Genomic DNA, 26996 nt, shown 5'->3' with positions numbered 1-26996 from the left:
GGAAGAGTCCCTCCCCAGCATCCTTGTAGACCCCCTTCAGATACTGGAAGGCTGCTATGAGGTCACCACGCAGCCTTCTCTTCTCCAGGCTGAACAGCCCCAACTTTCTCAGCCTGTCTTCATATGGGAGGTGCTCCAGCCCTCTTATCATCCTCGTGGCCCTCCTCTGGACTCGCTCCAACAGCTCCATGTCCTTTTTATGTTGAGGACACCAGAACTGTACGCAGTACTCCAAGTGGGGTCTCACAAGAGCAGAGTAGAGGGGCAGGATCACCTCCTTCGACCTGCTGGTCACGCTTCTTTTGATGCAGCCCAGGATACGGTTGGCTTTCTGGGCTGCAAGTGCACACTGCCGGCTCATGTTAAGCTTCTCGTCAACCAACACCCCCAAGTCCTTTTCTGCAGGGCTGCTCTGAATCTCTTCTCTGCCCAGCCTGTAGCAGTGCCTGGGGTTGCCCCGACCCAGGTGTAGGACCTTGCACTTGGCTTGGTTAAACTTCATAAGGTTGGCATCGGCCCACCTCACAAGCGTGTCAAGGTCCCTCTGGATGGCATCCCTTCCCTCCAGCGTATCAACCGAAACACCTTTAATCAATACCTGTCCTGGAAATGGTGGGCGATTTCCTGTCCAGGCAACTTGACTCTGATTTAGCTGGCGAGATATCTGTGTCAGATTCTGGCCTGTTGATGAAGAAGACTGGATGTCGTTCACACCAGGCACATGTACCACAGACGAACTAAAGGAACAGAAACAGTGCCTCATTTGTAGGATATATTCCCAACGCACAAATAGTATTCCACACATGGAATTTTGATAATCACATTAAAACTAATTGTTCAATCTGTCTTGATAAAAAATGACTTAAAACCATCACAAAACTATGACACATATTGGCATTCTAAAATGTCAGTCCAATAGACACAGAGGGCAAAATTATTTTGAATTAGACTTCTATAATCTCTTTGAAAGGGCTTGCAAGAATAAAATCAGTCTAACACATGGTGCATAAACATTTAGCTCCATACTAGCTTAATACTTAATGCATTAAAAACAACCTGCTTGTGGAGAGTATTCAAGCAGGTACTCAATTTTAAACTAGTGCTTAAAGTCAACATTATTTAAGCATTTGCTTAAATGCCATCCTAAATGAAGATGCATAAAAAGATGATACCTATAAGTACTTCTTTATTTGTTTTCTGCCTGGGAAATGAAGAATTGTGTGCTATATACTAAAAATTTGAGCTTTTAATTCCTTTTTTCACCAACTGATGCTAAAGAGCAGCATGCAGCTATATACCCAGGCAAAAGAATCATCAAGACAGAAACTTAAGCTATTGCAATAGCTTTGGAATGTAAATAAAAAGGTATTTCCAAAGGAACTTGTTTATATGTTAGCTGTTTCCTAATCACTCAATTTCACTACAGAGAAATTTCCTAGAAATTCCTAATTAGAAGGACAATTTTCTGAAGGACTGCTCCACTTTACCATTTATTCTCATGAAAGCCTAGAACAACTGGTTCACACATGGTGAACACACTTTTCTATATTTTTATAGATGAAATTATATATTCATTATTTTACATGTCATCTATAAATACATAAATTAATATAAATGAAGACACAATAGCTAAAAATGCTTTTGTGCATCAATTGAAACAGCTTGTTCTTTTCTCCAGTCCCTTCCCTATTGTCTATTTTCACAGTCTTATAGAGAAAGTAGAGAGCAGATTGGGAAAAGAAGTAAACAAGGCTGAGCAGAGAGGAAGCAGGAATTTGAATCCTCTGGGAAGGCTGACAGAATCCCTCCCAAGTGGGAAGCAAAACGTGGCAGGCATTTGAATACGGGACTTGCTATTCTCTCTTTCTTAAGCTGCTGAAAAGCAAAGTGTGTGTTTAGAAATTCTTTGTAGAGTTTGTTTTCTGTTTGTTGGGGTTCTTCTTATTTTTTATTTTATACTACCACAGAGTCTCCGAAGAGGTAAACGTGGACCAGAAGGTCCATCTAAATCTGGCTGGACTCAGAAGCACACAACGGCTGCTGGGGAGGGCTGGCCCCACTGCCAACACCTTTCCAGCTGGACTGGTGAGTCCCATCATCCCAGGGACTTGGACTATATCTGGAACATGTACTTTGAAACCTGTAAAATAGTGCCTAAATGCTGTTAGAATGGACCAGGCTGGAGAGCATTCAAGAAGGATAGCTCATCAAGGGTGGAAATGCTGGTAAATGTGTCATTATTTGATGTAATAGAACAGCAGTAGGAAAAAAGATAGTGTAAAACATCAGGAATTAACAAAAGAAACAAACAAAACACACCAAACCCCATGGTGGCAAGTCAACCATCCAGCAATATACAATATCCAATTAAAAGACATTTTAATTTACTGTCATACTCCCCCCCAAGTCATTCTTAGTTTTAATCTGACAAAACACATGCATGGGGATTTTATTACTCCCCACTGAGGTTATTAGCAATTTTAACTTTAAGGACACATCAGCTTAAATAAAATTATCATTTGCAGATGTTTTCTAATTCCTGCAACTGAAAACCTCTGAATGGCTGTTCCTTCACTTTCACAACCTTGGTTGATCTAAAACAGGAGGATGAAACTCCAGTGTGACAGTCTCAGAACGGCAATAGGAAAGGTACCAAGGTAAATATAATCACTCTCAAAAAGTCACTGGAAATGAAGGCAAACTCTCAAACTTCAGATTAGCCAAATCTGTATTGCCAGCTGGCAGGCAACAACACGCACTATGAGTAAGTCAAAAATGCCTCAGAAAATGCCAGACCACCACCTTATGTGTATTTGGAAGCTGCCTTAGAAAACTATTCATGTCTGTGTTCTAGCTCTCGCTAAGGACTATGGATGAAGCATCCCCTGTTCCCTTTAATAAGGTGTCCACACTGGTGCTCTTCAAGTCTACTGACAGCCTTAAGTGCAAAACAAATCTTTGCACCAACCTAGCTTGGTTGAATGTTGCTCAGACCTCTGAGCCTGCCCTACTGCCTCTCAGATTTATTTCCCTTTGTGATTTGTTGATGCTTCTTAGCTTTTTTCCAACTACATCATCACAGCAACAAGTATTTTTAACAGAGATATCAAAACCATCACAGCCTGTAAGACTAGTCTAAATGCTGAGATACCACGTAGGAGAAGAGCACACAAAACAAATCTCATTCATGTAAAGAAAGCCCCTGCACCTTAGGTTGGTTTTGTTTCCACCAGATCAAACGGGAACAGCCCCCCACTCTCAGACAGAAACTGATATGTTCAGGATCTGGACTACAGTACCTGAAAGCCTTTCCCGAATGTCCTGGCTGAAATGGGCTTCCCTGTGAGTAAAGCTGCTGGTTTCCTGCTGTGGATGCTGAGGCCATCATTTTTTTATCTGCTACAAAAGAAAAACAAGTAACGGAAAGAGAGAAGTTTAGGGCATGAGAAAATGAAGGCAAAATTATTTGATGAGAATTACAATATATATATATGCATCAGGGATTTTTCTCTCCTTCTTAAAGCTTTATGAAGAAGTCCTGTGGAACACATTAAGTGACACAAAAGGGCTATATGACAATTCAGTATGAAACAAGAGGCACAGCTGGTTTGTGTGTACTTCATACCCTCTTCTCAGGATGTACCTCATTAATGCTATTGTTTGCAAGGAACATAACACTGGCACATGCCCTCCGGTCACACAGCACAGACCTTCTCTGTGCCCGCTGGAAGCTGCTCCTGACCATGCAGGCAGGAGGGGGAATGCGGGACAGAGTGGCTCTGGCTGAGGTGGGGAGTGATGGGGCATGCGTCCCAGCTACAGGCTGGAAAAGGGGAACAAAGGTTTTCTGGAAGAAAGATGGGATGTCTGCCTGCGGGAAATGCCACATGTAACAAGCCTGGTCTGAAGAAGGTCTGATGCACATACACCTCTATGGCTGTCTAGAGGTGGCCTCAGGTGGCACCACGAGAAGCCCTCCAGAGCCACCACTGTTACTGCAGCCTGTCTGCATTGGAAGTAGCAGCAGAGGGCCCACACTCCACTGGGTTAAACATCCCAAGGAACGGTGTCAAAGAGCCTCTCTGCTAACCAGCTGACAGCCTGCTTCCCTCCAGGACAGCCAGGGAGGAGTACCCAGCTCTCCCAAGCAGCCTGGTGGCATGCCTGCAGATCTCAGGGTGACCACCCCCAAACCTGGGTGATACTGCAGTCCTTACGTGCATTTCAGTCCAAAGGTGGCTGGAGGTACTTTGCTTCTGAGTGTCTCCAAGACCTGCCCACTTGAGCTGTGACAATGCAAAACACTGGTCTCTTATGGATTTTGATGTCCTATATGTGGCTTGAGGGAGCCATGAAACAGGATGCAAGCATCCCAGTGGGGTGTAAGACAGACTAGTGTAGTGAATAACACACACATGGAGATGCCATTAACTTTTATAGTCTACTCTAAATGCGGCAACTGGAGATCAATCTCTAATTGAATGAAACGAGATTGGGTGAACAGTGCCATTTGGTCCTTTAATTTAATTTTCTGGCACTGGATTATTCCAAAGCCCAGGGAAACCTCACTACGACTACTTTTTTTAAAATCACTTGAAGGTCTGCCCCACCACCATTTATTCACCTTTCCTGTCTTACCTTATTACCTCCAAGTGCAAAACTTCCAGCAACTCTCTGATGGCTTTGCAACCATTTGTTGCTACATACCTCTGACACACCTAGAAATCAAGTCTGCCTCCTCCTTTTCCCCTTTACTCTTTCCAGATTCCCACTCATTTCACAAGATGCTCTCCTGGACAAAAAGCCCATTCAGCAACCAAGTAATAGGAGTATATTTTAGTTTTCCCTAGCTTTTAGAGACCCTGTTAACATGGCTCACCAAAGGCCTCCCAACACACAATAGCTCTTCTCTGCTGCCTAAGTTCTTCTTAAGTTATGTTCCTAACAAGAATCTAAGCTCACCTTTTGAAAGAAAGAAGTCACCTCAAATTACCTCCCAGGAGCCTTGGAGGAGTGTGTAGGCCACTGATGCAAGCTGCCATTGCTTTTCCTCTGTCATGTAGAAATCTGTAGAAATTCCTCACTGGCTAAACACTGCCCAGCACAGACACCGAGTCCGGGCTGCAAACCTATACTCTCACACGAAAAAACAAAGGACAAATGGGGACAAGGTCCAGAGAAGGTTGTGTAGGTTGTAGGAAGAATTGAGAATGGGTTGGGATATCTCTGAGAAAAAGGACAGATGATTTTGCCTTTGGGTTTTTTGCAGTAAAGTCATTCTTGTATGAGATGTGCCATTTTCTAAGGCCACCCTTTACAGGGATACCAAACTCTCAGGGTTGGAAAAGACTGAGCCAAAATCCTGCGGGTGCTTCAGATATTTGAGAACAACTCACTAGCAAAACTGAGAGTGCACTAAATGAACTGGAATTCCTCAAGTGGAGCACAGTTGCCATGGCAGCTTCCAGGGTCTGTGCTGCAGGATGAGGCCAGGACAAAGGGAACAGCTAAACTAATTGTGAGCAGTTAAATCATCTTTAAAATCTCTTTCCCGAGTTACACTGAATGCTCTTTAGCCTCTGAATCTGGCCCACATCTCTCCCAGCTGTATTCCCACTCAGGCCTTTACACGCTAATTCTCTGCTCTCACCCTTGGTACAGCATTGAAAACCTACTTTGTTCTGGTGTTTTACCTACATTCTTAGACCTGTTTCCTCTAGACCCCATCACTGTACTGGTCAGTGATATGCCCTTCTCCTAGCAGGACCAGTGTTTCTGCCTTTAGAAGGTAGATCTCTGTAAGAACCACATCATCCTGTGCTTCAAGGCACTTGCATGAATTGGTGAAGCCAGGCTTCCTCTCCCCTCTTTTGTTTTATAATTATGTGTGGCTACTGCATGCAATTATGGCAACAATCTCCCCATGGCAAACCTGTATTTTTACAGAACGTAGCAGAGAATGAGATCAGGTATCAACATAATGCAAATGTCTTGCAGGCAGCATGCAGGTTTGTCAATATTGGTTTTGGACAGCGTATCTCATCTCTAACTGTGAATCATCTCTTTTTATCATTCAGAGAAGACCTTGATCACAGGTCCCATGAGAAATTCAGACAGGGTGAATGTCCCAAAGAAAGCATAGCCTGTAAATTGATAAGAGTGAAAAGAGAAATGGCATTTCCAAGTACATAACCTCCCAGCTACCTCACAGCTTGCTAGACCCTTAACCCTAACCCCTACCCACAAACAGTTGAGAGCTGCCTGAAAAAGAGCCAATAAGGCAGCCAAAAAGCAAGATGTTCTTGCTTGGAAAAACATGTTCTGGTGTTTAGGGTTGGACTCTTGCTACTTTCTAATGGACCCCTTTTATGGCCTCAGTTGTTGACTTCACTGTTAGAGTAGACAGACAAGGACGAACAAAAGTAACAGAGAAGTCCTAGCAACAGGAGGACAGAATATCAAGTTTGTCCTGCAGTTACAATGCCCTCTCCATTTGAAAAGGCCAATCCAGACATAAGAAACCTATGCAGTGAGGTCATCTCCCAACACCCCTGGAGTCAAACCCCGCGGGTCATTTCCTTCATGCACTGCGTGACACTTGCACATTGATTTATTTAAAACAAATGTAAAAACTTCTCTTTTTCAGTGAGGACAGTTAAGAACAATAAACAATTTACGAGTTCTTCCACAAGCAGTGGAATTAACAAGCCTGGTTTCCTACAGATACATCTCAGATGACCCCTTCAGCTGCCAGTCTTCTCAATGACTTCTGTCTGTCAGGACAACAGGCAACACAGGCTGGGGCTATGTCTCTCCAACTGACAAGTTGGCTGTTCTCTCTTAGAACAGGGCTGGGAAATGCTTTGGTGGGGACACTCAGTAAGGACACTGTCCTCTCAGTAACTTTCACAAACTATAGAAGAACATACTATTTCTGAGATTCTTACCACTCTTATAAGAACTTGCCAACAAGTTCAAAAGTTGTAGGAAAAAGAGCAAGGTCTCACTCACTGGTAACGTGACTGGAGGTGCCCCAACTGACCAGAAACCAAGTATATTATTACACTTTAAGGCAGCACGTGTCTCTGAAAGCACCAACGTAAAAGCTGATGATTTGATAAAAAACTGCAGGCCTATCTTAAAACTATATGGTAACTTTCTTAATCCATGTCTACTTATATAGATGAACTCACATCTGCTGTCCGAGAAAATATGTACTTAGAAATGGCAAGTTCTGCTTAATATGTTTAGTATCTACAAACACTGCTTAAGGTGTCCCTGTGAAAAAGAGAATCAAAAATAGGTGCTGGTGGTGGCAGCAAAGCTGTCCTCCCCTCCTTGAATTTACCCCTCACCATCTTCGGGGGAAATACCAACTACAGGCAAATTCTAGGAAATGTCCTGAAGGCTGATGTTGCTGGAAACTTCTTTGCCATGTTGTAGTTTCTCTTCGTTCCCTTGAAGCTGTGTTCCACACCATGTAACCAAGCGTAGCACAGTGTTAAAAGACTAAACATCAGAGACATTCACTTACAAGCAGTTATTCCAGCAAACATCTCAGCAAATCTAGGATCTCTCTCTTGGGAGAAGATAGCATCAGGCTTTTCCACAGACTTTCCACCCTCATGAACATTAGCTGGTATACTTGGAACAGGCACCTGTTGAGATACACAGAGGAAGGTAATTCTCTCCATTATATTTGATGAGAAGGAATTCAAGGACAGTCACAAAGTACTTTTAGTTTTGCTGAAATCTGCGCTTGCTTTATGCTTTAAAAGATCAGAGGCACAAAAATAAAAACGTGAGAGCTTTCACCTGAGACAAGTCATAGGATGACAGCCCATCTCTTTGATGTACTTCAAGTTCTGCTTGCTGTTGCTGCAGTTGTCTGCAAAGGAGACAAAATGACTTTGTTACAAAAAACAATTAAGATACAAAAAGGAATAGCCACAGTCTCTTATTTTATAATCCAAGCGAAATATCTCTCAGGTGATGGAGTAAATCCTTTCCTGTGAAATTAATAGGTTTTTAAAGCCTCCTCATTGAGCAAGATTGCAGCACAGGAACACACCAGGGCACATGAAGAGTTTTGCTGTAATATCACAGAAATGTAGGGGGCAAATAATGTAGGATGGAATATGACCTCCCTATAAAGGATTAAGAATTCACTATTAAAACACCAAGAATGTCTTCTACATGTTAATGATGACTATACCAGACCTCTTCACTGATCATACAGAACAAGAAACCTCCAGTAACATTAACACAGAATTATGCCAGTCAGTAAGAAAAGGTGATCAAAGTTCTGTCTGAAGCATGTCAGACATGAATATGGAATAACCTGTTGAGCTGGAAAGAACTGCATATAAATCCTTCTTTGTAATAAAACTATTTAACATGCTTTGATTCTACTCCCATCAGGATCCAAGTGCAGATTCTGTTAAATTTTTGAAAGCTTTTCAGGCATTGAATATTCAGAAATAAATTCTGTGTGCTACTATATAAAATCAAGACATTACGTAAAATCAATTTGTGTTGACTACTGCTACAGAAAACACAAGACTCCTTTCCATGCTAATCAGAACTGAACGAAAAAAAATCCACTGTTTAAATGAGATAAAAATCACTGGAAGTAATAGCCTTAATCCAATAATATGAATTTAGGAAAAATGAAATGTGCAGCAGTGTCATGGTTTAAGCCTAATAGAAAAATACTTAAAAGCAGCTGCCAGAGCCAATAAACGTTTGGGGCCATCTGGCAGAACGATGAACTTTAGTGTTGAAAACTCTTCACGTCCTTGAAATGCACTTAATTTGTGTTTAGTGTCTGATGCTGTTACTTAACTATGACAATTAGCCAATATCATTGGAAGTCATGAGAATTAACTGACAGGTGACGTGTAGGGACAGCATGCAAGTGGTGGTAAGTCAGCATGTTCACATTCTACATGTGCAAATATTGTCTTTGTATATTGCATTTATAAAAACGCACAGATCTTCTATATAGTTGTAATGTATCTAGCACAGTGATCTTCTGAATCCAATTCTTCACTCGCTTTTTTAAATTCTAAAAGGAGACAAATTCAAAGCTCCCAATTAAAAAAATCAGAGTCAGTTATATTAATTGTTGCTATTGGACATTTTGAAGTTACTGTAACAAAACAGCTTCTACACAAAAAGCTACTGTGCAGTACAGCTTACCAGAAATAAACCCCAATCCTTTTGAAAGGATTGCATTAAAACGAGAATTTTACTATTAAAATGCAAATTTATGCTTTCTTGTTCGGACTTATATGATCCCCATGCTGGGTCATTAGGAACCTCACTTGTCTGAGCAAAGGTTTGTGTGACTGTTTGCAGCATGAGACTCACAGGGTTTTGCCAGCACACTGCTGGGTTTGAGCTGTGCCCAGGCTGCAGCCTAAGAAGCAATAGCCCTGACCACAGCACTACCTTCACTTCACAACTTCCCACTGAAATCAGCATGCAGCCAACAATCCACCTGATAAACAGGCACAACAGCTTGAGATTTCCCTGTAAAAAGCAAAGGCTCCACTGCAGCCCTTGTCTGAAGGAGCATCATTGCCATGGCGAAGGCAGAGTTCCTTGCTCTGGCACTGGCTAGTACCCACAAGGGGCTCTGACCCAGCCTCCAGAGGCCAAGCTGGGAGCTTGCTGGCACTGCAGCATCTCAAGGAAGACTGCCTGTGTAATGGCAAAAAACCTCAGCAGCTGCAAAATCATCTGAATGTTTTCCACCTTCCATCAACAGTTGCTTTCTGTCGCTTGGTCACAATTAGCAAGATTACTTCTGGCCTGAGGATGCGCAGAAGCGTACGATCTCTGTGAGGCTCTTTGCTCAGTTAGCAAAGAGGATATAACCCACCCCCAAATTTTGCTAAAGATCAGAGATGAGGATAAAATTGGAGTTGGACTGACAAGAAAGCTTGATACTTGCAAATGATACTTGACAGTGGTCACAGTTTCTGGCATCTCTCTGAAGGAAACATCACCCAGCTGAGAGGAATTACACACCATGTGGGTGTTCTCCCAGAGAGACACTATAATGTGACAAGTGGTAATAGATGGGATTTTGCAAAATAGCAAGATCATGGATTTGAAACTCTGGAAAATTAGGACACATTTTTGGCCACAGGCTTCTATTTTAGGTTTTTACCCAAATCTTCTTTTAAGTTTTAAACTATATAGATTCAAACGTCAAGGGACCGAGAGACAAACTTGCAGACAAAGTCAAATGACAATTTAGGCACAAACTAACGGGAACGTGAGGGAACTCTCAAACAAACTATTGAACTAAGTAACAGGTTTTTCCATCCCTTGATGCTTTTCCAGAGGACACTTTGCTCAGACACCAGTTGCTGGTTTTCATGGCAAACTGGACAAAAACCTGCGACCTGAAACAAACAGAAGATCGGAGTAGATGGCTAAAAGCCTTCTGCTAGCCTGGCGGTGTAAGAACATGTAAGATACAGAATCACTTTTGTCCTATGAGTAACATGCAAAAAAAGCCAGTTCTTTCCAAGTCATGAGAGAGCCGTGGATTTTCCAGATTATTTTAGTCAACAGAGAATTCCTAAAAATTACCTCTGGAATGCAAAGAAATTCTCTGTTCACAAGCATAACATGCATACTATTCCACAGAGCTACGGGAGGCAATTTAATCATGGCAAATCTATGGGGAAGTTTTTCTAAATACCACTCTGTGGACAATAAACACCCATTAAATCCTGTTGTTAACGTGAAAGCTAATTACACTGTTTCATTTGTTTTTACTACCACCGACTTGGTGCGTGTGTCAATAAACAGCACATTAGGTCTCTTCTGTTCCGTATAAAGGATGTTTTCTTGCTTCAGCCATATACATACAAATGAGCCAAACAAAACAGCATACTTACTCGTTATTTGTTTTGTAGGCACTTCTCTAACTTAGTGCTCCTTTGCCCTTCTCTATCTTTCATCTCTAATACTCGTTAAGCTGCAGTACAATATAAATATGACATTGTGCTAACAGCACTGAACTTTGGGAACAACCTCCCAAAACCATTTCCTACAAAAACCAAATACTTAAAAGAGTATCTTCCTTGAAGTCTGTGCAAGCTATGTTGCACTTAATAAGACTCAAATGCAAAGCCAGGTTAGTATCTTCTGCTGTTGTTTGCTGCTACTGTAGAAATAGTTCAAATGATGCTTGAAACCTGAAAGAAGCTGTGCAGCAATTCATGGACCAGCCGACCAGAGAGAGCTGGTGCTTCACGCCCTGCCATCTAACCAGCCCTTTTGACTGAACAGTCAACACATGCAGGTCCCTTCAATCACCCAATCACTAGATGTTTTTTGTAAAGATGACACAGAATAAGGGATTATTATTGGTTTGGGCAAAACTCAAACCCAAACCATCCTTGGTTTCCATTTCAGTTTTACAGCTTCAAGGAGTAAAAGAAAGAGAAATTTGCTGGCACTACAGGATACCCAACATAGCACGTAAGGTATTGTCTGGGTCAACAAAGGACTCCTGCTTTACTGCAGGAACTTCTGGCTCACCCACACGTTAGGTATGAAACTGGGAAAGCCCTTGGCTTGAACAAAGAATGGTTCAGCTAATCTGAAGGTTTTGAGAGTTAATTCAAATTTACCTAAGTAAATGTATTTGGAGGAAAAGGGAAGATTGTGTGAAAGCTCCTTTGACATTGGAGAGAATTTCAGCCAAATTACTCTCTCTATGAACAGTGAAGTCACCTGTTCCTTTTCCAGGCATCACAGTAACCAAAAAAGGATTTGAACTTTAAAATTAACAGTCTCTATGGTGAGAGAGAAACAATACTACTGTATCTCTACCAAACTATGTTTATGTAATACACGCACATGTGCTTCCTGTGTCTGGTTTGGACAAAACAGGAGCAATAAAAGCCTTATGGCTGCCATTGTAAAATCCTCTTTCAGACCCTCTTTTAACCTGCAGCTTCAAGTCAACCTATGAAAAGATCTGTCCAACACCAGCCTTGAAGAATCAGATAGCTCACAGATAGCATGGAGACAATGAGAAAGTAAGTCTTCAGCACCACTATCATAGACTGGAATTTTATCAGAACAGTTGATCTCTTTAGTATTTTGGCCCATGAGAATGTGAAACAGAAAGCATCTCTCCCACAAGCCAGGCTGATTCATCAGGCAGGCTGCCTCCTGCAGTGACCTGTGCCAGCTCACTCCGAGGCAAGAAGTCTTGAGACTCAGGACAACTGTTGAATTCATAAATGCACAAATATAGGACTTTGGGGCTTACAAAATGAAACATCAGAATTTCCATAAAGGTCAGAAAAATATCTTCCTTTTTTTTATATATATATATATATATTTATGTTTATAGATATATAAAAGACTTTCATGTAGTCTTTATCTGTCACAATGACGGATTATTTTATTCAAACACTGGTCTGTCTGTATATTAAGTAAACACTGATCACAATTATTCTTTCTTTCTGGAAATCAAAGAGTCCCAGCTACACAGGAAGATGTGTTCAAACAGGGGACTCTTCTTTTCAGCCGAACACAGCACAAATGCTAAACGTTAAATGCTTCATTTCTCCAGGAAGTTTCTCTTGGATGACTACACCCAAGTGAAACTGAGAGAAGTTTTCTTTTCTTTTTTTCACAAGGAACTAAGTGAACATTTGAACCTAATGTTTCGTTATCCTTCCACACCAAAAGCAAGCTTGGAAAGTTGACTGTTTGAAGCTCCAGAAGAGTATCTTTATAAAAAAATAAAAGAGAAAAAAGAAAGAAAACAAACAAACCAAACCACCAAAATATAATCAATTAAACCCTCCACAACTGGAACCACCACTGCCCTCTACAGTCTCTTGGGAAAATTCTCTTCACTGACCAACTCTGTTCCTTTAACAGACACACACAGATGTGTGTACTGTGACATTAAACTATCCTGAGTTAAAAACTGATTTAAACCTAGATATTTTAGCTACATTGTCTTTACAACTTCATGATGAGTTCTGAACTGCCTCAAACCTGTATGTTATGGAGCTGGCTATGTTAGCACAGTGACAGACACATCAAAATGTGTCTCAGGCAGAACTGCCTACAACTGCAGTGGAAGGCACCCCTGCTTGGTCTCCATGTGAAGCACTTTGCTGGACCCAGAGCACCTGATACTTCCACCATGTGAAGGCAGCCACGCACATTGGGGTCAGTGCTGAACAACCAGTCCCAGCAGGAGCTTCACAAGGAGGCGGAAATCAACAGTTACCATGACGTACAACTCCTGAGGCTCTAGGAAATCAGAAATCAAAACATGGCCCCAGACGTGCAAAAAAAGAAAATTAAATATCCAGAAACAGGCAGGAACAGCAGCACATTTACAGTAAGTCCTCTTTGGAAATCTGTCTTTGAAGTGGGAGAGAACGGGGGGAAAAACAGAAAACAGTTTGAATAATGCATTCTTTCTACTATTCAAAAGCAGATGTATAAAGGGTTGTATCTTGCCATCAGACTAGAACATTTTCACCATGACAGGAAAGAGGGAACATCCTCTGTCAAAGTAGCAGCAGGCAACTTCCATATTAGGTCAACATTTCTGGGTTGTTATTCAAACCTAGCAAGAGAGAGATAACAAGACCCAGAAGCTGGCACAGTCCTGTTCATCACAGCAAGGGCTGCGATGCCAAGCTGAACAGTATAGTGGAGCCTCAGCAAAAAAAAACATTCCCAGAGTCAATGTAAGTCTACAGCCCCACATTTTGATCTCTGGACTCCTGGGAACAAAACCCAATTAAACCAGCCTGGGACAGATTTCAGAAGTTACTTTTAATTTTGCAGGCCTGTTTTTGCATATACAAATTATTTGGAAAAGAAATATGGGACAGCAGAAATGTGGAAACATCTATTTTGATGCACAGTGCAGACAGGGAGATATTTAGCTGTCTGATTTCAAGACACATTTGCTTCTTTTCAATGAGCTTAACTATTCAGTTGTTTAAGCCTGACTTTTTGAGTATGCAGAAAAAACTGAGCAAACCAATTGTGATACTGGGTTTTAAGTGATCGAACGTACAGCCCTTCTAGTTGTGTCCAAAGGAGCAACTCAAGGAACACCGTCAGACACTTATTAGCTTTCTAAGCTCAAATACCAAAGCCCCAGGGGTTTGGTTTTGCAAGGAGGGCTCTCAGCATGCATCTCCACTAGCAGACTGCTCATTCAGCAATTCCATTATGCAGTCAAACAGGTTGAGATCTGAAAACCAATAATTTCTTCTGAAGTAAAAACTTGGCAAAACATCTTTAGTCAGACCAGAAGCAGATTTTGTTTTAGAAAGAGATTAAGTTTATATTAGAAAGAAGAAATATTTATAAAAAAACCCACATTATAAAGCAATGGTTTTAACAAGGCCAGATTAGCTTCTGCAGTAAGTGGCTCAGAACTCAGGAGGCTCCAAAAGCTTCTCTGCTCAGTTACAAAGTGATGAACCTCCACTACAGTCCTGGGGTGACCTCCTCCTAAGAGGTCCAGTGACAGATTTCTGAAAATACTAATTCAAAGACAGGATGTTGCAATTTCCCTCTTAAGATAAGGGCTGGATCTTTCCCCATACTTGGGGATATTCCACTAGATCTTAACTGAGTATTGGAAACCCTTCCCGGTCAAGCCTACTAAGGAAATGATCGTGCCGGTTTTCTGGGCCATAAGAGTAGACAGCTCAAAGAGAAGATGCCCAGGACTAAGGAACGGTATGATCACAATGAGCATGGACACGCAAGTCTCTCTGGCTTAGGGATCAGGCTAACCTTCCTCCAGTATCAGGACAGCTGGTCTGCTGCTGGAAGCTCTCTGTTAGTTTCAGGCAGCCTGGACTGAGATCAATGGCTTTGTCTGATGACATAAGAGATAACTGACATTTCTCCCCCAGTGCAGCCAGGCCCTGGAAGCATCACAGAATCATGACACAGAGAAACAGCTACACTGTGAGATCTCATGTTGCAGAAAAACCCTGTTACAGACTGTGCTGTTACAGAAATATAAAAGCAGTTAGAAACAGGCTACAAAAAAAAAAATAATCAGAATGCTGCTTTACAGCAAAAAGCGATGCTTAAATTATTTCACAACCCCATACGTGAGCATCTGGAAAGGCACATACTTTACATTAGTGTTGGTGCAGATGATGTATTCAATCTCATCAGAGTAAGGATTCTGAAATGTGAAGCTGCTGGTTCTGATCAGCATCCATTCCCGGTTTTTGGTACGAAAACGATACATCACAGACAGGACCTGACCTTTCAGTTTCACAACCTGCAAAACCATTTGGAAAGGTTAATATAAGGACATTGCTACCTCCTGTGCAAATGAATAGTAAACAGCAGTAACTGGTGTGTTTTAAACTTGAATTACAGAAAGCTATGGACCCATTCTGGCTTTCAAAAGAAGAAAGAGTGAGCCAGTGTTTGAAAGAAGAGAACACCAATAAGCCACTGTCCATTTTAACAGTAGTAATGAAAACAGAGCGCAAATTCTTTGCTTGGACAGCCTATTTGTTTATAACTAAGAATTCAGACATCTGGCAACGCTCAGTTCAAATTCTGGTTTTGATAGAAGAGGTTTTGTTGAAGTCAATAGTTGGGCATCAAGTGAGAATTAAGAAGCAGCCAAGTAAAGAAATACACTCAAAACAATATTTGCATCAGTGGCACTGTAGCTTGCCTTTCATGTGGCATCTAAAAATCTTGGTTTAAGTCAGAAGAAAATTTATATTGTTCTAACTGCTTCAGCTGGCACTTACCTGGGCTATCTATGTTTATTTTTTACTGTTTTTCCACCAAGCTATCTCAGGAGTGCCTCAGGGAAGGAAAGGGAAGGTCTGCTGCAAGTAAATGCCACATCTCATTGTGGATTGTTAATTCTTATCCACTGGAGTTTATTTTCTATTGGCTATCTGCAGCCTGTATTCTCTAAAAGGAGAAACCCCCAGTATCCAGCCTCTGTCTTTATCGACAAGTAACTGGATTAATAAAAATGCTTCAATCCTGTTTTTTGCAAAGGTCTGCATTTCAATCTGATCAACTGGATACAGAATTAAATGGAAAGAATGCAAATAGAAGACAAAAAGCCCTTTAGTAATGTCCAAGAAATTTCAAAATAATATTAAGGCAAATGTCTATTTTTTTACTACTTCTGTAGTTTGAGTTCAGTGAGCGACATTCTTTTATCAGCAATTTTCTACTACCACACCCAGGGTAAAAACCACAGGGCTTGTGTAAAAGTGTCCAATCTGAATAGCATCCTACTGGACATCCAATAGCTGTATTCTGGATCCTTTGATACTAAGCTCTATTTGTTGATGTTGGCCTTGAGACTATCTTATTCTGGCCTGATTTTCCCACCCTGATGAATGAATTTATCTTCCCAAGGAAGTAAAAGCTTTGAGATGGATTCTGGCAATTGACCAAAAACTGTAAAACCCTCCCTCCCTCCTTTATTGTGCCCCAACCTGGTTCTGATACTGTCAGCAAATTAGAAATGTCAAGTTTTCAGAGGGTTTTTAGAAAAAAAGAAGTGTTATTGGAAATCACAGTTACCTTTTAATGAAGAGACTTCCATGGCCAAACTAACAATAATAAAACAAACTGCAGTGATCTATTGTCCTGAAGTCTGAATTAAGCAAACATTAATTCTGTAATAATATATAAAGCACAATAGATCACTGGTGGGAAAATCCTGAACTGTCTTAAACCAGTGCACACAAACAAGATAGCACAAAAAATTCAAAGCTAATATTTAACCTTTGCTTTCTTACATTCTTTGGAAATAAAAACCACCTGGTGCATAGCTTAACTGTTTATTTCAGTCTTTTATTGCACGACTGAAGGAACAGCCCAAATCATACTGCTACTCTACTGAAGAAAAATATACTTAAAAAGGAATTGCCTACCAAAGAACCAGCACAGTATTTTCATAGATTGGACACAGGTTGAGTGAACAGGAACTTTCACTTCTAATCTGCACTTTTTCCTGCTCTCTTTTTGTATGACCTCAAGCAAATCATGTCGGTCTGATCCAGCAAATCATTTGTGCACGTGCCTACTAGCGAGTAGTGACAGCGAAGTCCTCAACAACACAGTTCTGGGATACACTGGCAGCCTCCCACTGCCTGATCTCGCTCTTGGTGAACACCGTGTGGAAGAAGTCATTAACTTGAATGTTAGTTAGTCAGCCCTTCAGAGCCCCGGGCAATCGCTTCAGAGACGGATGTTTGACATGTTATTATCCAGCAGCTCTCTGTCATTGTCTCTTGGATAAATTAATCGAATCAATCATTTGGGCACTAGTGAAAAACAGCATGTGTTCTTGCTGTTCTTCTTGCGCCACTGGTGCGATCAGGCACAAGTTCAGGGAGCTGAAACAGCTGAAAGCTGGTCCCATGAAAAAGCGATTAGTCCCCTAGCTAGCCTACCCAGCAAGTCCATCTGTGCTAGCATCAGGACAGTAGGAAGGGTTGGGGGGGAGGTCAGAGAGGAGAGAAGATGGGGAGTAGGACTTGACTCCTCATAACAGTTACCCATCAGGTAGGTTCACCTGCAGCATCGCACCCCCAACCAAGGTGGGGCAGAGAAGATGACTGGGTGTGGTGATCTATGTAAAGCATCTAACTCTCACAGGCTCCTGCCTGGGAATCAACATCTCGAAAAGTCTTTAGCTGCTCTTTGAACTCAGCCTATTGAAGGCACACTGAAGTGGATGCAGAGTGCTCACAGTCTTTTCTGCTAGCTCAGCAGAGAGGCTGGTAGCCTCCGCTTGAAGGAGGGGATGGTGAGAAATAGCTCAGGAGTACCAACATCCTACAGTATCTCCAATGCTTCTGTAGAGACCATAACCTCAGTTTCACAATCTATCCTATCAACACAGAACAGCATTTAGTTGTTTTCCCCAGAGAGGCTTTTCAAGCTCTGTTTTTGCATGCCATGCCTGAATAAAAAGTTAGCTATACAAATTGTTTTAGAAGTCACTTCTTATCCACGCTTCACAGCTGAAAATACATCTCAGCATCCAACGCAAGATGGATCAACAAATCTTGCTTGAGCTATAGGCTGTTGTCAAGAAAATCTGGAACCACTTAGATCAAGTGAACCTCAATGATCAGTCAAACATAATATGTCATGATCTCTAGCGCAGCAGAGAAGGTGCTGAAAAGACCAGCAACATGCAGAGGGCTTTGGGAAAGCATTCCTACTGTATGTCCCAGACCAATTTGTAACACTAAGCTCTACAACGGAATAAATGCCTTTGATATAGCTGATGTAAAAACGTGGCCCACTGTAAAAATTAATCCAAATCAGTAACTCTTTCCATATGTGGTATTTCTTTTGTTACTTCTCTCCGCATTCCAATTTCCTAATAGGAAAAAGGGTCAAATTCTCTGTTGATGTGAAGTGGTGCAACTTCCATCAACTTATATGAAGTATATCATCTACGCTAGCAGAGAATTCATGTCACAAACAATCCAGCATTAGAGGGGTAAAAGTACTTTCAACTCAACAGCCCATCTTGGGAGGTAGATACTTTCAGTTACCACTTAACATAGTGGGATCTGTACAGGCATCTCCAGAACAGCTCTAGCTGTGCAGTGAACACCCATTTAACTTCTTGTAAAAAGAAAGCAAAATGTATAACTATGTTGACTGATTTCTCAAAATACAGCCAACACACATGCTGCACTTAAACCAGCATTTATGCAGCTTAACTGATTACTAACTGATAAACAAATTGTTTTGTATCTTGCACCTCCTTCTCCTGCATAACAGAAGAAGTACCTTGAAATGTAAAATAAAAGCTACTTCTCTGAACAAAATAATAACAACAATAATAAATAAATCATGGAAGAAAAGGAGCAGGACATGGCACCTGTTGGAAACTCTCTCTCAAATGGCTTTGATCTTCAGGATGGCAGAATTCTAAAATATCTTTCCCCAGAAGATCCTAGAATAAAACATAAAGCTGTGTAAAAAACCCAAACCACAACACAAATCCATGTGCAGATCTGCAAGTAGTCCTTGCAGAGGTTGCATCTACCAGCCTTAGTGGGACTACTCAGTTAATCGGGGATGAATCATACAAACAGGTTTGTAGGCATCATGTTCCACATTATATTTGTTCTGTTGCACAGATACATGTATTTACAAATGAATTCTAAGTGATTTTTTTAATACTTGTGAAATGGTGCCTCGAAGAGACTGACATCCTCTACTACAGCTCATTTTATGGCACTAAGTTTTGTAAAAACAGTTACTATAAATCTACCTAAAATAAAAATAAATGGGAAAAACAAATGAGCAAGAAATTATTTTTTCTTCCAAACTGCAACTATTGAGAGTTATCCGAGGAAGAGTTGTGGTAGTCAGGATTTCATTTACTATCCTACTCAGTTCTGTGACTAGCCTCCTATTCAAAGGAGCAGATGTAAGCCTAAAGGATAATAGATGCCATAAATGATGTTTGCTTACTGCTCAATAGATTGGCAGAAGTAAAGATCTACAGGATTAAAACTCTCTCCAAGCACTGTTAACTTTCTGTCGCAGAAGTGTCTTCACTGGAAAGCTGTGAAGGTTTAAAACATCTCCACATTTGCAGTGCCTCACTGACCTGGGGCTGGTAGCCAATGACGCTGATGCACCTTGGGTCAACGAAGGTAATGACTCCATCAGAATTGTGCCTGGACAAGAACTCAGTGGGGACCGACATGCCATTCATGTCCATGCATACTGGAGAGCTGGTCACCTAGGACCAAATGAGCCCACAGAACAGTCACCTTAAGTCAAATTTGATCACTGAGCTAAAGAAAAAAATCTGTTGGCAGACTGTTAATTACTAAACGAAGTCATAAATAAAACAACAGCACAGATAAATGACACACAACAACCTTTAGCCTAGTTTGCAAATATCTCACTCTAATGCATCTATCTAGACTTAACAGCATGGCAGGAAAACAAACACACAAGTAGTTCTCAAGAAGGAGGGATTTAGCAAGGATATAAGTACAGCCGGACTCATATCCATGGATTCCTACTGAGGACACAAACTAGATCACTGTTTTTCTTAAAACCTTCAGAGCTATCTCTGTTAACGAGGTCCCAATGCAAAAAGAACAAAATCTCATTATTTTGCTGTCTTGAAGCAGATTAGCCGGTTAACTGTATGTAAGGCTTCAATCTGCTGTTACAGAACAGAGTTTTAATTAGTGCACCTTCACTCCTCTATGACTAAACCCATCCACAGAGCCTCCTCTTGCTCTTCCTCAGATATCCTGCTGGATCTTTCAACTTAACAGATGTTTTGACACTCCAAATGTTACTCATGTAATTTTCTTGGAAATCTTCTTTCTTTGGCAGCTGCAACATATCAATCCCCACAACTCCTTCTCTCCAATAGCGGAATATATTACCCTTGATTATAAAAGCATGATTAACCTGAAAACCATCATGCAATACTTTTGCGGCTCGGCTCTGCCATCACAATGGAGACATGCTCTGCAGAAGTGCTAACACTTGCAGTAATGTGCAGGCTGTTCTCCTCTGATGAGTTTGGCACCTGTGCTCTAATGAAAGGGTCATTCTACCTTGTCAGAAGGAGTGATGCCATCCTAGCAGATGGCAATGAGTGCACGCCAATAGGAGATCATACAAGAGGCTCAAACCTGTTCACCCATGGCAGAATTCCCAGACTGGGAAGATAAAAATTAGTCTTCCTGCTGCGGTGAAGGAGATTCACCGTGACTGCTCTAGCTCCTGCTCAGAGCTCTCGTCAGCAATGGATAAAGGAAGAAAATGTAATGCATCGATTGCAACCATCTGGACAAAAAGGAAGTAAAATTTTATCCTGCCAGTTCCCTTGGCTGACATCACATCTGAACACACAACACTATACACACTGAGAATAAAGCTATTCTTTGTGAAGTGCCTCTTGACTACCTTACCTTTACCATTTTCAGAATAACTCCTGCAATCAGAGTATATCAAGTAGTTGATTTGCCAGAGAGAGAGAATGAATGGAAGAATAGCAGGGAGCAGATCACTGGCTTTGGGAGCCACTTTAACCTACTACCTGCAGTGCCTGTACTCCCATGTTTCTCACTATCTACAATATCCCAGCCCTACACACCCCAGAAAATAGCAGATCTGTACATGTTCATCTTCCATGAGCATCTTTGCTGCTGTTACTGGATTAAGTATGCATATGCACCAAAACCACATTTCCATTTTGCTCTGTTGACATTTTCTAAACAAGCGACTGGCTGCACACAGACATCAAGGTGCTTTATATTTTGGAGGCATGTTAAAAGTTAAAGCTTAATACCAGAACTTTTTGCAAATCTTTTACAACTAAACCACAACACTGATTACGCTTTTGGAAGTAGTTTGTATAAGGAAAGACTGGCATTACCTGAAGCCTTCCTATTGCCACGAGGCAATATTTACTACCTTGTCCCACATCAGCATCTTCTTCTGGTATAGTCATTCCTAGAGTAAATGATAACAAACACTGTTATTATGGGGAAATTGAGATGAGCAGAGATGCTGCTAGACTGGTTCTGTACTATTCTAGATGCTTTAAATCATTCAAAATAAACTTATTGTCCTCTCTAGGATTCAGGCATCATCTCTGGGTTCAGATCAGATGATCTTCCTCAGTCATGCTCAATCCTACATACCTCACATGCATATACAGTATCCAAGGCAGCAATTTTGGCTGCTGGACAAAACAGAACCAAAAATTCCATTATAAACCGAGATGGACAGTAACATTTCCATGAGTACTGCTCCACAGCATGTTACTGGAACTATGTGGTCACTTAATCTGGTCAGTGAATGCACATCATGTTCAGTTTTCTTTGTGAATAATGTATTATAATGATCCTTAAAAACAAGGCAGAGCCTAGATTATTCATTAACTTCATCCTCATATTTAACAGCTGGTTTTACTTTTTTCTATAATGGACTAAATCTGGGTTCTTACGTTGAAAGATTGAAAAAATGCGGATGCTTTGTGAATAGTGCTTGTTTCTGTTGTGTAACAGGAGTAACTATTATAAACACAGGAATCATTTCAAAACACACACGTGTACTGTTTTCCATCTCAGTGTTTCACAAATAGGAACGTTCACATTAGCACTGTTTACTTGCTAGTTGGCTAAGTCTTTAGTTAAGGTTATTTCCCAACTCCAGTTTTGAGATAGCAATTTCCTATGAAGCACTTGAAAAAAACATCGTCCAAAAGTGACACTGCTGACTTATTTTAAGCGATTTGTAAACTCTTTCACAAGGCTTTTCAAGGAACTCAGTCACAACAGGCAGTGAATCATTTAAGAGGCACTTTAAAGCACTAATGAAATAAATTGCAAAGCAGCTACCAATTATGAAACAGCCACTTTATTCTCAAAGTTCATAATTCCCAATGTAAGTCAATCTTTGGACCGTGCAGAGGATGACAGCATAGAACTTCCTTAAATGACACCTTTGTAAAATGACTACAAATGCTGCTGAATAAACTGAAGTAGTCTCTGAAGGAAGTTATTTTCCATCAAACAGTTGAATCTTATCTGACAATCAGTTTCTAAATAGCACTCTATGGGTATTTTTCAGTTCCCATTGAGCTATATGATAAAATAAAATACACAAAGTATAAAAGAAAAAAAGCCATATTTTTGATTTGTATATGCAAACTTCCTTTGCAATGGAATTCACAATTTTGGGGGTGCAACTTCATTTGCAGCCCCCAGCAGATAACTGGGATTTTATTAGGGGATCTCAGGAGCTTTACGAAGAAGCAGCATTATTGTCCCTTCTAACAAATGGGAAATTGGGGTGCAGCAGGAATTTCAATGCCGCACTACAAGAGCTGGGCAAAACCCCCTTGTCTTCTATACAATGATCTTGCTACCCAGACATAAAAACTTCTGCTCTAAATAACTCCTTAGCTTCTAAACCTATGTGATACCCTTCAAATGCCAGGATACCCCTCTGAAATGTGTTCTTAGAAACTGTATGGAAGATCAAGGTGGCAGTATGTGACCTTAGAAATACATTATCATTAAACACTTCAGTTAAAAATATCACTGGGTGGAATCAACACATGTTATTTTACAATTAAACATTATTTTGTGCTTCCAATGAAGGTCCCTCTGTGGGTCACTAGGGACCCAAACTTTCACTTGAGATTCTTCAACTCATTTAGAACATCCTTGAAATGAAGACAACCTGCATTTACCCTCCCTGTAGGACTATTCTGCACTGCCTGCAGTTTATCAGATCCTTCAGGCAGTTAAATTACAAAGCCTTGCTTCAGTATTTCGCACACCACTATTCCAGGCTCTTTTCCTCTACACACTAAGGAAACCACAAATAAGATCCCAAACACAAATAAGTCCCATGCTCTGAGACACCAGCATACCGCGGAGAGCATAAACCACTGACATAAAACTACTGCTAAGAGACTCAAATTACAGAAGTACTTTGTTTTCCTTCCTTGCTGTGTTTACACACAGTTATTTCTTCAATACAAGTTGTAGCAATAAGCTAACGACAGCTCCAATAGGCAAAGGACCTGAATTTGGTTGCCTCTTGAGAGACAATATTACTCGGAAAAAGCAGAAGCAAACATATCTGTGTTGGACCCAAAAGGAACCAAATCTGTGTCCATTTTAAGACAAAATTTTGGCAAACACATGGCTGCTATCTGCTCGTATACATGTGGTGCGCAGAGACAGTCAAGCTTCCAAAACTAAACATAGACTCCTCCACATGAGCAATTTTAATTTTAAATAGGTAGAAAATAGTTAACTGAGAGTTGTGTGCAGTTGCAGGGGATAAGAAGAGGAAGCCAGAAGTTTCACCTGCCAAAGTTGCGACTGGAGGTGTGAACTGAGAGCAGGACAAATGAAATGGTGTTTAGGAAGGAGCATGAGGACATTGACTCTGCTATGAAAGAAATGCAGCAGTGTACAAAAACAATCATGGGAGGAAAGAAAGCAGTGGAGCTACCCAAGAGTTGACCCAACACTTTGGCAGGAAGATGGCAGCTAGGACTGCATCCCTTCAGGAGATGGATTTCCTCAGTCCTGAACTCAGCAGCGAGGCATGCTCAACCATCAGCCAAAAGAACAAACATTTTAAAAGCTGGTGCCTGAAGCATACACCATGAACATACATACATAACATGAACATACGGTTACATTCAGACACCTCAGTACAGGGGGTCTGATCTCAAAGACGGTGAGTGATTCTAGGTCCTACAATACCACCTTCAGAGGATTTTCTTGGTGGTGCCTGGCACTTCTGAGAATCAGACCACTTAAACATGGCCTAAGTGCTGTTTTAAGGAAATAACTGTAGGCATTCTAGTTGGATAACTTTAACCAAAAGATCCCTCTTAAATAGAGTTTTCCATTTGAGAAGGACAAATTTAAAGTATTTTCCTTGACTTCAAAAGCTTTTTCAATCATTTCCTTAGCGGCACAGTGTATTGAGAATGACAGCAAAGACACTCAGCTGGATGGCTTCCACTTTGCATAATCTTTTTTTCCTGCAGCCTTCAAACATGCTTTCCTTTTTAGGAACTTGGTCCATGCTTGCTACTGCCCAAATAAACTCAAAGCAATAAACAAGCTCCAAAATTAAACCTAGCTAAGAAGCATCATTTCTGATGTCACTCTTTTGGCAAGGGATGCTCTTCTAGTTTTCACCTTTTTGGTTTCTTCCCCCCCCCCCCCCCCCCTCGGTGGATTACATTTGGTCTGTATAACACAGTGGAAAATGTATTAGTTGGGTTGTCTCACAAGACACCCCATGAATAAAAAACAATCTGCCTGGAATTAATCAATACCTGACCTAGTGAGTTGCTAATGCTTCCCTAAACGTGCCTAGAGTAAAAACATGCCAAAATGACTGTCTGCTCGTCTGCAATGTAGGTGCTATTACTGACAGCATTCCATCATAAAGGGAAATTCTTTTCTTCGTTCAATTGCTGATAGTTACAAAGATTCAGCTGTGGGTGTGCTTTTTTGGAAGGATGCATTTGTATAAGAGATTTACTTTTGCTTTAGCATACCTCCTATTGAACATACTCCAGTATAGTCAGGTAAATAAAGATACATGCACTGCACTTAATACCGGTTTGTCCAGCTCTTAACATAATGTACTATTGTTCCTTAACATCACCAAGTACCATCATTATCTCCAAAAAAAAGTTCCTGGAAGAAAGCAGCCATGCTTTAGGCAGCATCAACAAAATAAACATACATTAGTTATTCACATTCTTTACTTGTAACCCTGAGACTGGATTTCTCAACACCAAATATATGCTCCTCTTGAATAATAAATATAGTGCTATGCTTGTTCAAGTTGATATCAACAATTCACAAAGCTCAGCCTGCAACTGAGCCTCACAAATAGAAGGCAGTGCCATGAAAGGTTATATTTAATTTCCAAGTGTTCTTTATGCCAGCAAACAGTTTCCCACTGGGCAACAGCATGTGTTTGGACATAAGGAACTTACTAGTTTTCCCAAAGAGCTACCAGTTGGCTCTAACAACACAACAGAACCATTTTCTTCCTTTTTTCTCTATCTTTCTGTGAAACACAGAATAGTGTTAGTGAATTTATGGTTTTACTTCACTACACTCAGAATTAAATGATTTATAAGTCTTCAGAAGGACACTATTTAAGTGCCCAGTGGTCACCAGCAATCCCCTATTAATGCCTATCTCCATCAGAACCATTTCTGATAGTTACACGTCTGTGCATGAAACTGCACTGTGTGACTATCTCCCATACACAATGGAAAAAGGCTGTGGATGTTTACAGAATACCAAGGAAAAATCTCATGAAAGAAACCCAACAAAACTGAAATTCTTCTCTTTTTAGAAAAAGAAAGGAAAAAAAAGCCTTGAAAATGACAGCACTGCAAAGAATATTCAAGCAACTATTTTGTTTTGTATTGGAAGAGGGAGTACTTTGCACAAATGTCCCGATTCTGGCCAAAACGTTAAAATAACCTAACAGCTTTGGCATGCTGTGGTTAAGACGTTACGGTAAGTCTGACTTGGAAGACTAAAATGTTTCTTCTTTAACTAAGGAGAAAAAAAGATTTCAACATTAGAGTTTAACCTTATTCTGGGACTTTCTATTTGAAGTTTTTGAAATAAGTATCTATCTACTCTTTTTCTTCACTATGTGTTTTTCTGCAGGTCCTTGGTTTTCATTTACAGAAAACTACCAACATCCTGACATACTGCATCTCTCTCTCCACCAAATATTTTCCATCAATTGTTATGGCATAAAACCCCAAAAAACCTATTAGGAAAATATCATAAAGACCACATAGGATTCATTTCCTTCCAGGAATGAGACACTCAGAGGGGAGAAAAATAATAGAAGAAAAGCTTCCACAAGTTGAAAACTGAATGATCACAACATTTCCCAGTTTTGTGACTGGTTATGAACTCAAAGCACTGTCTAAGCTAAGGATCCCAAGTTCTTCTAACTGTGCTGCTTTGCCAGGAACAGAGGGACAAAAGCTGAAATTTGTGTTCAGCCACTTTCAGACAAGGGGTCTTTTTACCTCATTCAAAATAATCCAACACTACATGGTCATTCTTTAATATAACATATGACATATAACTGGTTGGAGTATCATTCTGAAGTATCTGACTCCTTTTTCCTTTGACTTCTACACAAAGTTTACCCCTATTACTTGAGGCCAACCTGTAACTTATGGGGCTATAAGCGTGTAGGTATCATATGCCAGGTTTTACACTTGAGCTTAGCTTTACCCTTCTCTTGCAGAGAAATGGAGAAAAATGAACTGACCATTAACTAACACAGCCTAAATGAAGGACAAGCCATGATGTTTCTCGTGTTTTCTCTCCTATTTCTCACTGAAAAAGGGGCTATAGGCAGCCTGCCAGTAAGTGAGCCTTCCTTCT

The 26996-nt window shown here is 40.7% G+C and overlaps 1 protein-coding gene across 8 annotated transcripts in view; it reads right to left on the bottom strand.

The window, feature by feature from the left end:
• The window catches only part of ARNT2 (aryl hydrocarbon receptor nuclear translocator 2), a 103865-nt gene that overhangs the window by 11717 nt on the left and 65152 nt on the right, over nt 1-26996 (bottom strand). For all 8 annotated transcript variants that reach the window (XM_030497661.1, XM_030497664.1, XM_030497663.1 and 5 more), the window contains 8 exons: nt 21458-21534; nt 19661-19795; nt 18923-18997; nt 15165-15316; nt 7816-7888; nt 7535-7658; nt 3300-3399; nt 599-737 (listed from right to left, as the gene is read on the bottom strand). In XM_030497661.1, coding sequence (XP_030353521.1) covers nt 599-737; nt 3300-3399; nt 7535-7658; nt 7816-7888; nt 15165-15316; nt 18923-18997; nt 19661-19795; nt 21458-21534 — 875 coding nt within the window. The remainder of the gene's footprint in view (nt 1-598; nt 738-3299; nt 3400-7534; nt 7659-7815; nt 7889-15164; nt 15317-18922; nt 18998-19660; nt 19796-21457; nt 21535-26996) is intronic.

Source organism: Strigops habroptila, chromosome 9 (genome assembly GCF_004027225.2).
Source record: "Strigops habroptila isolate Jane chromosome 9, bStrHab1.2.pri, whole genome shotgun sequence".
NCBI classification, from domain to species: Eukaryota; Metazoa; Chordata; class Aves; order Psittaciformes; family Psittacidae; genus Strigops; species Strigops habroptila.
The sequence above is the reverse complement of the archived record's forward strand: the minus strand, read 5'-3'. Positions and strand labels throughout refer to the sequence as shown.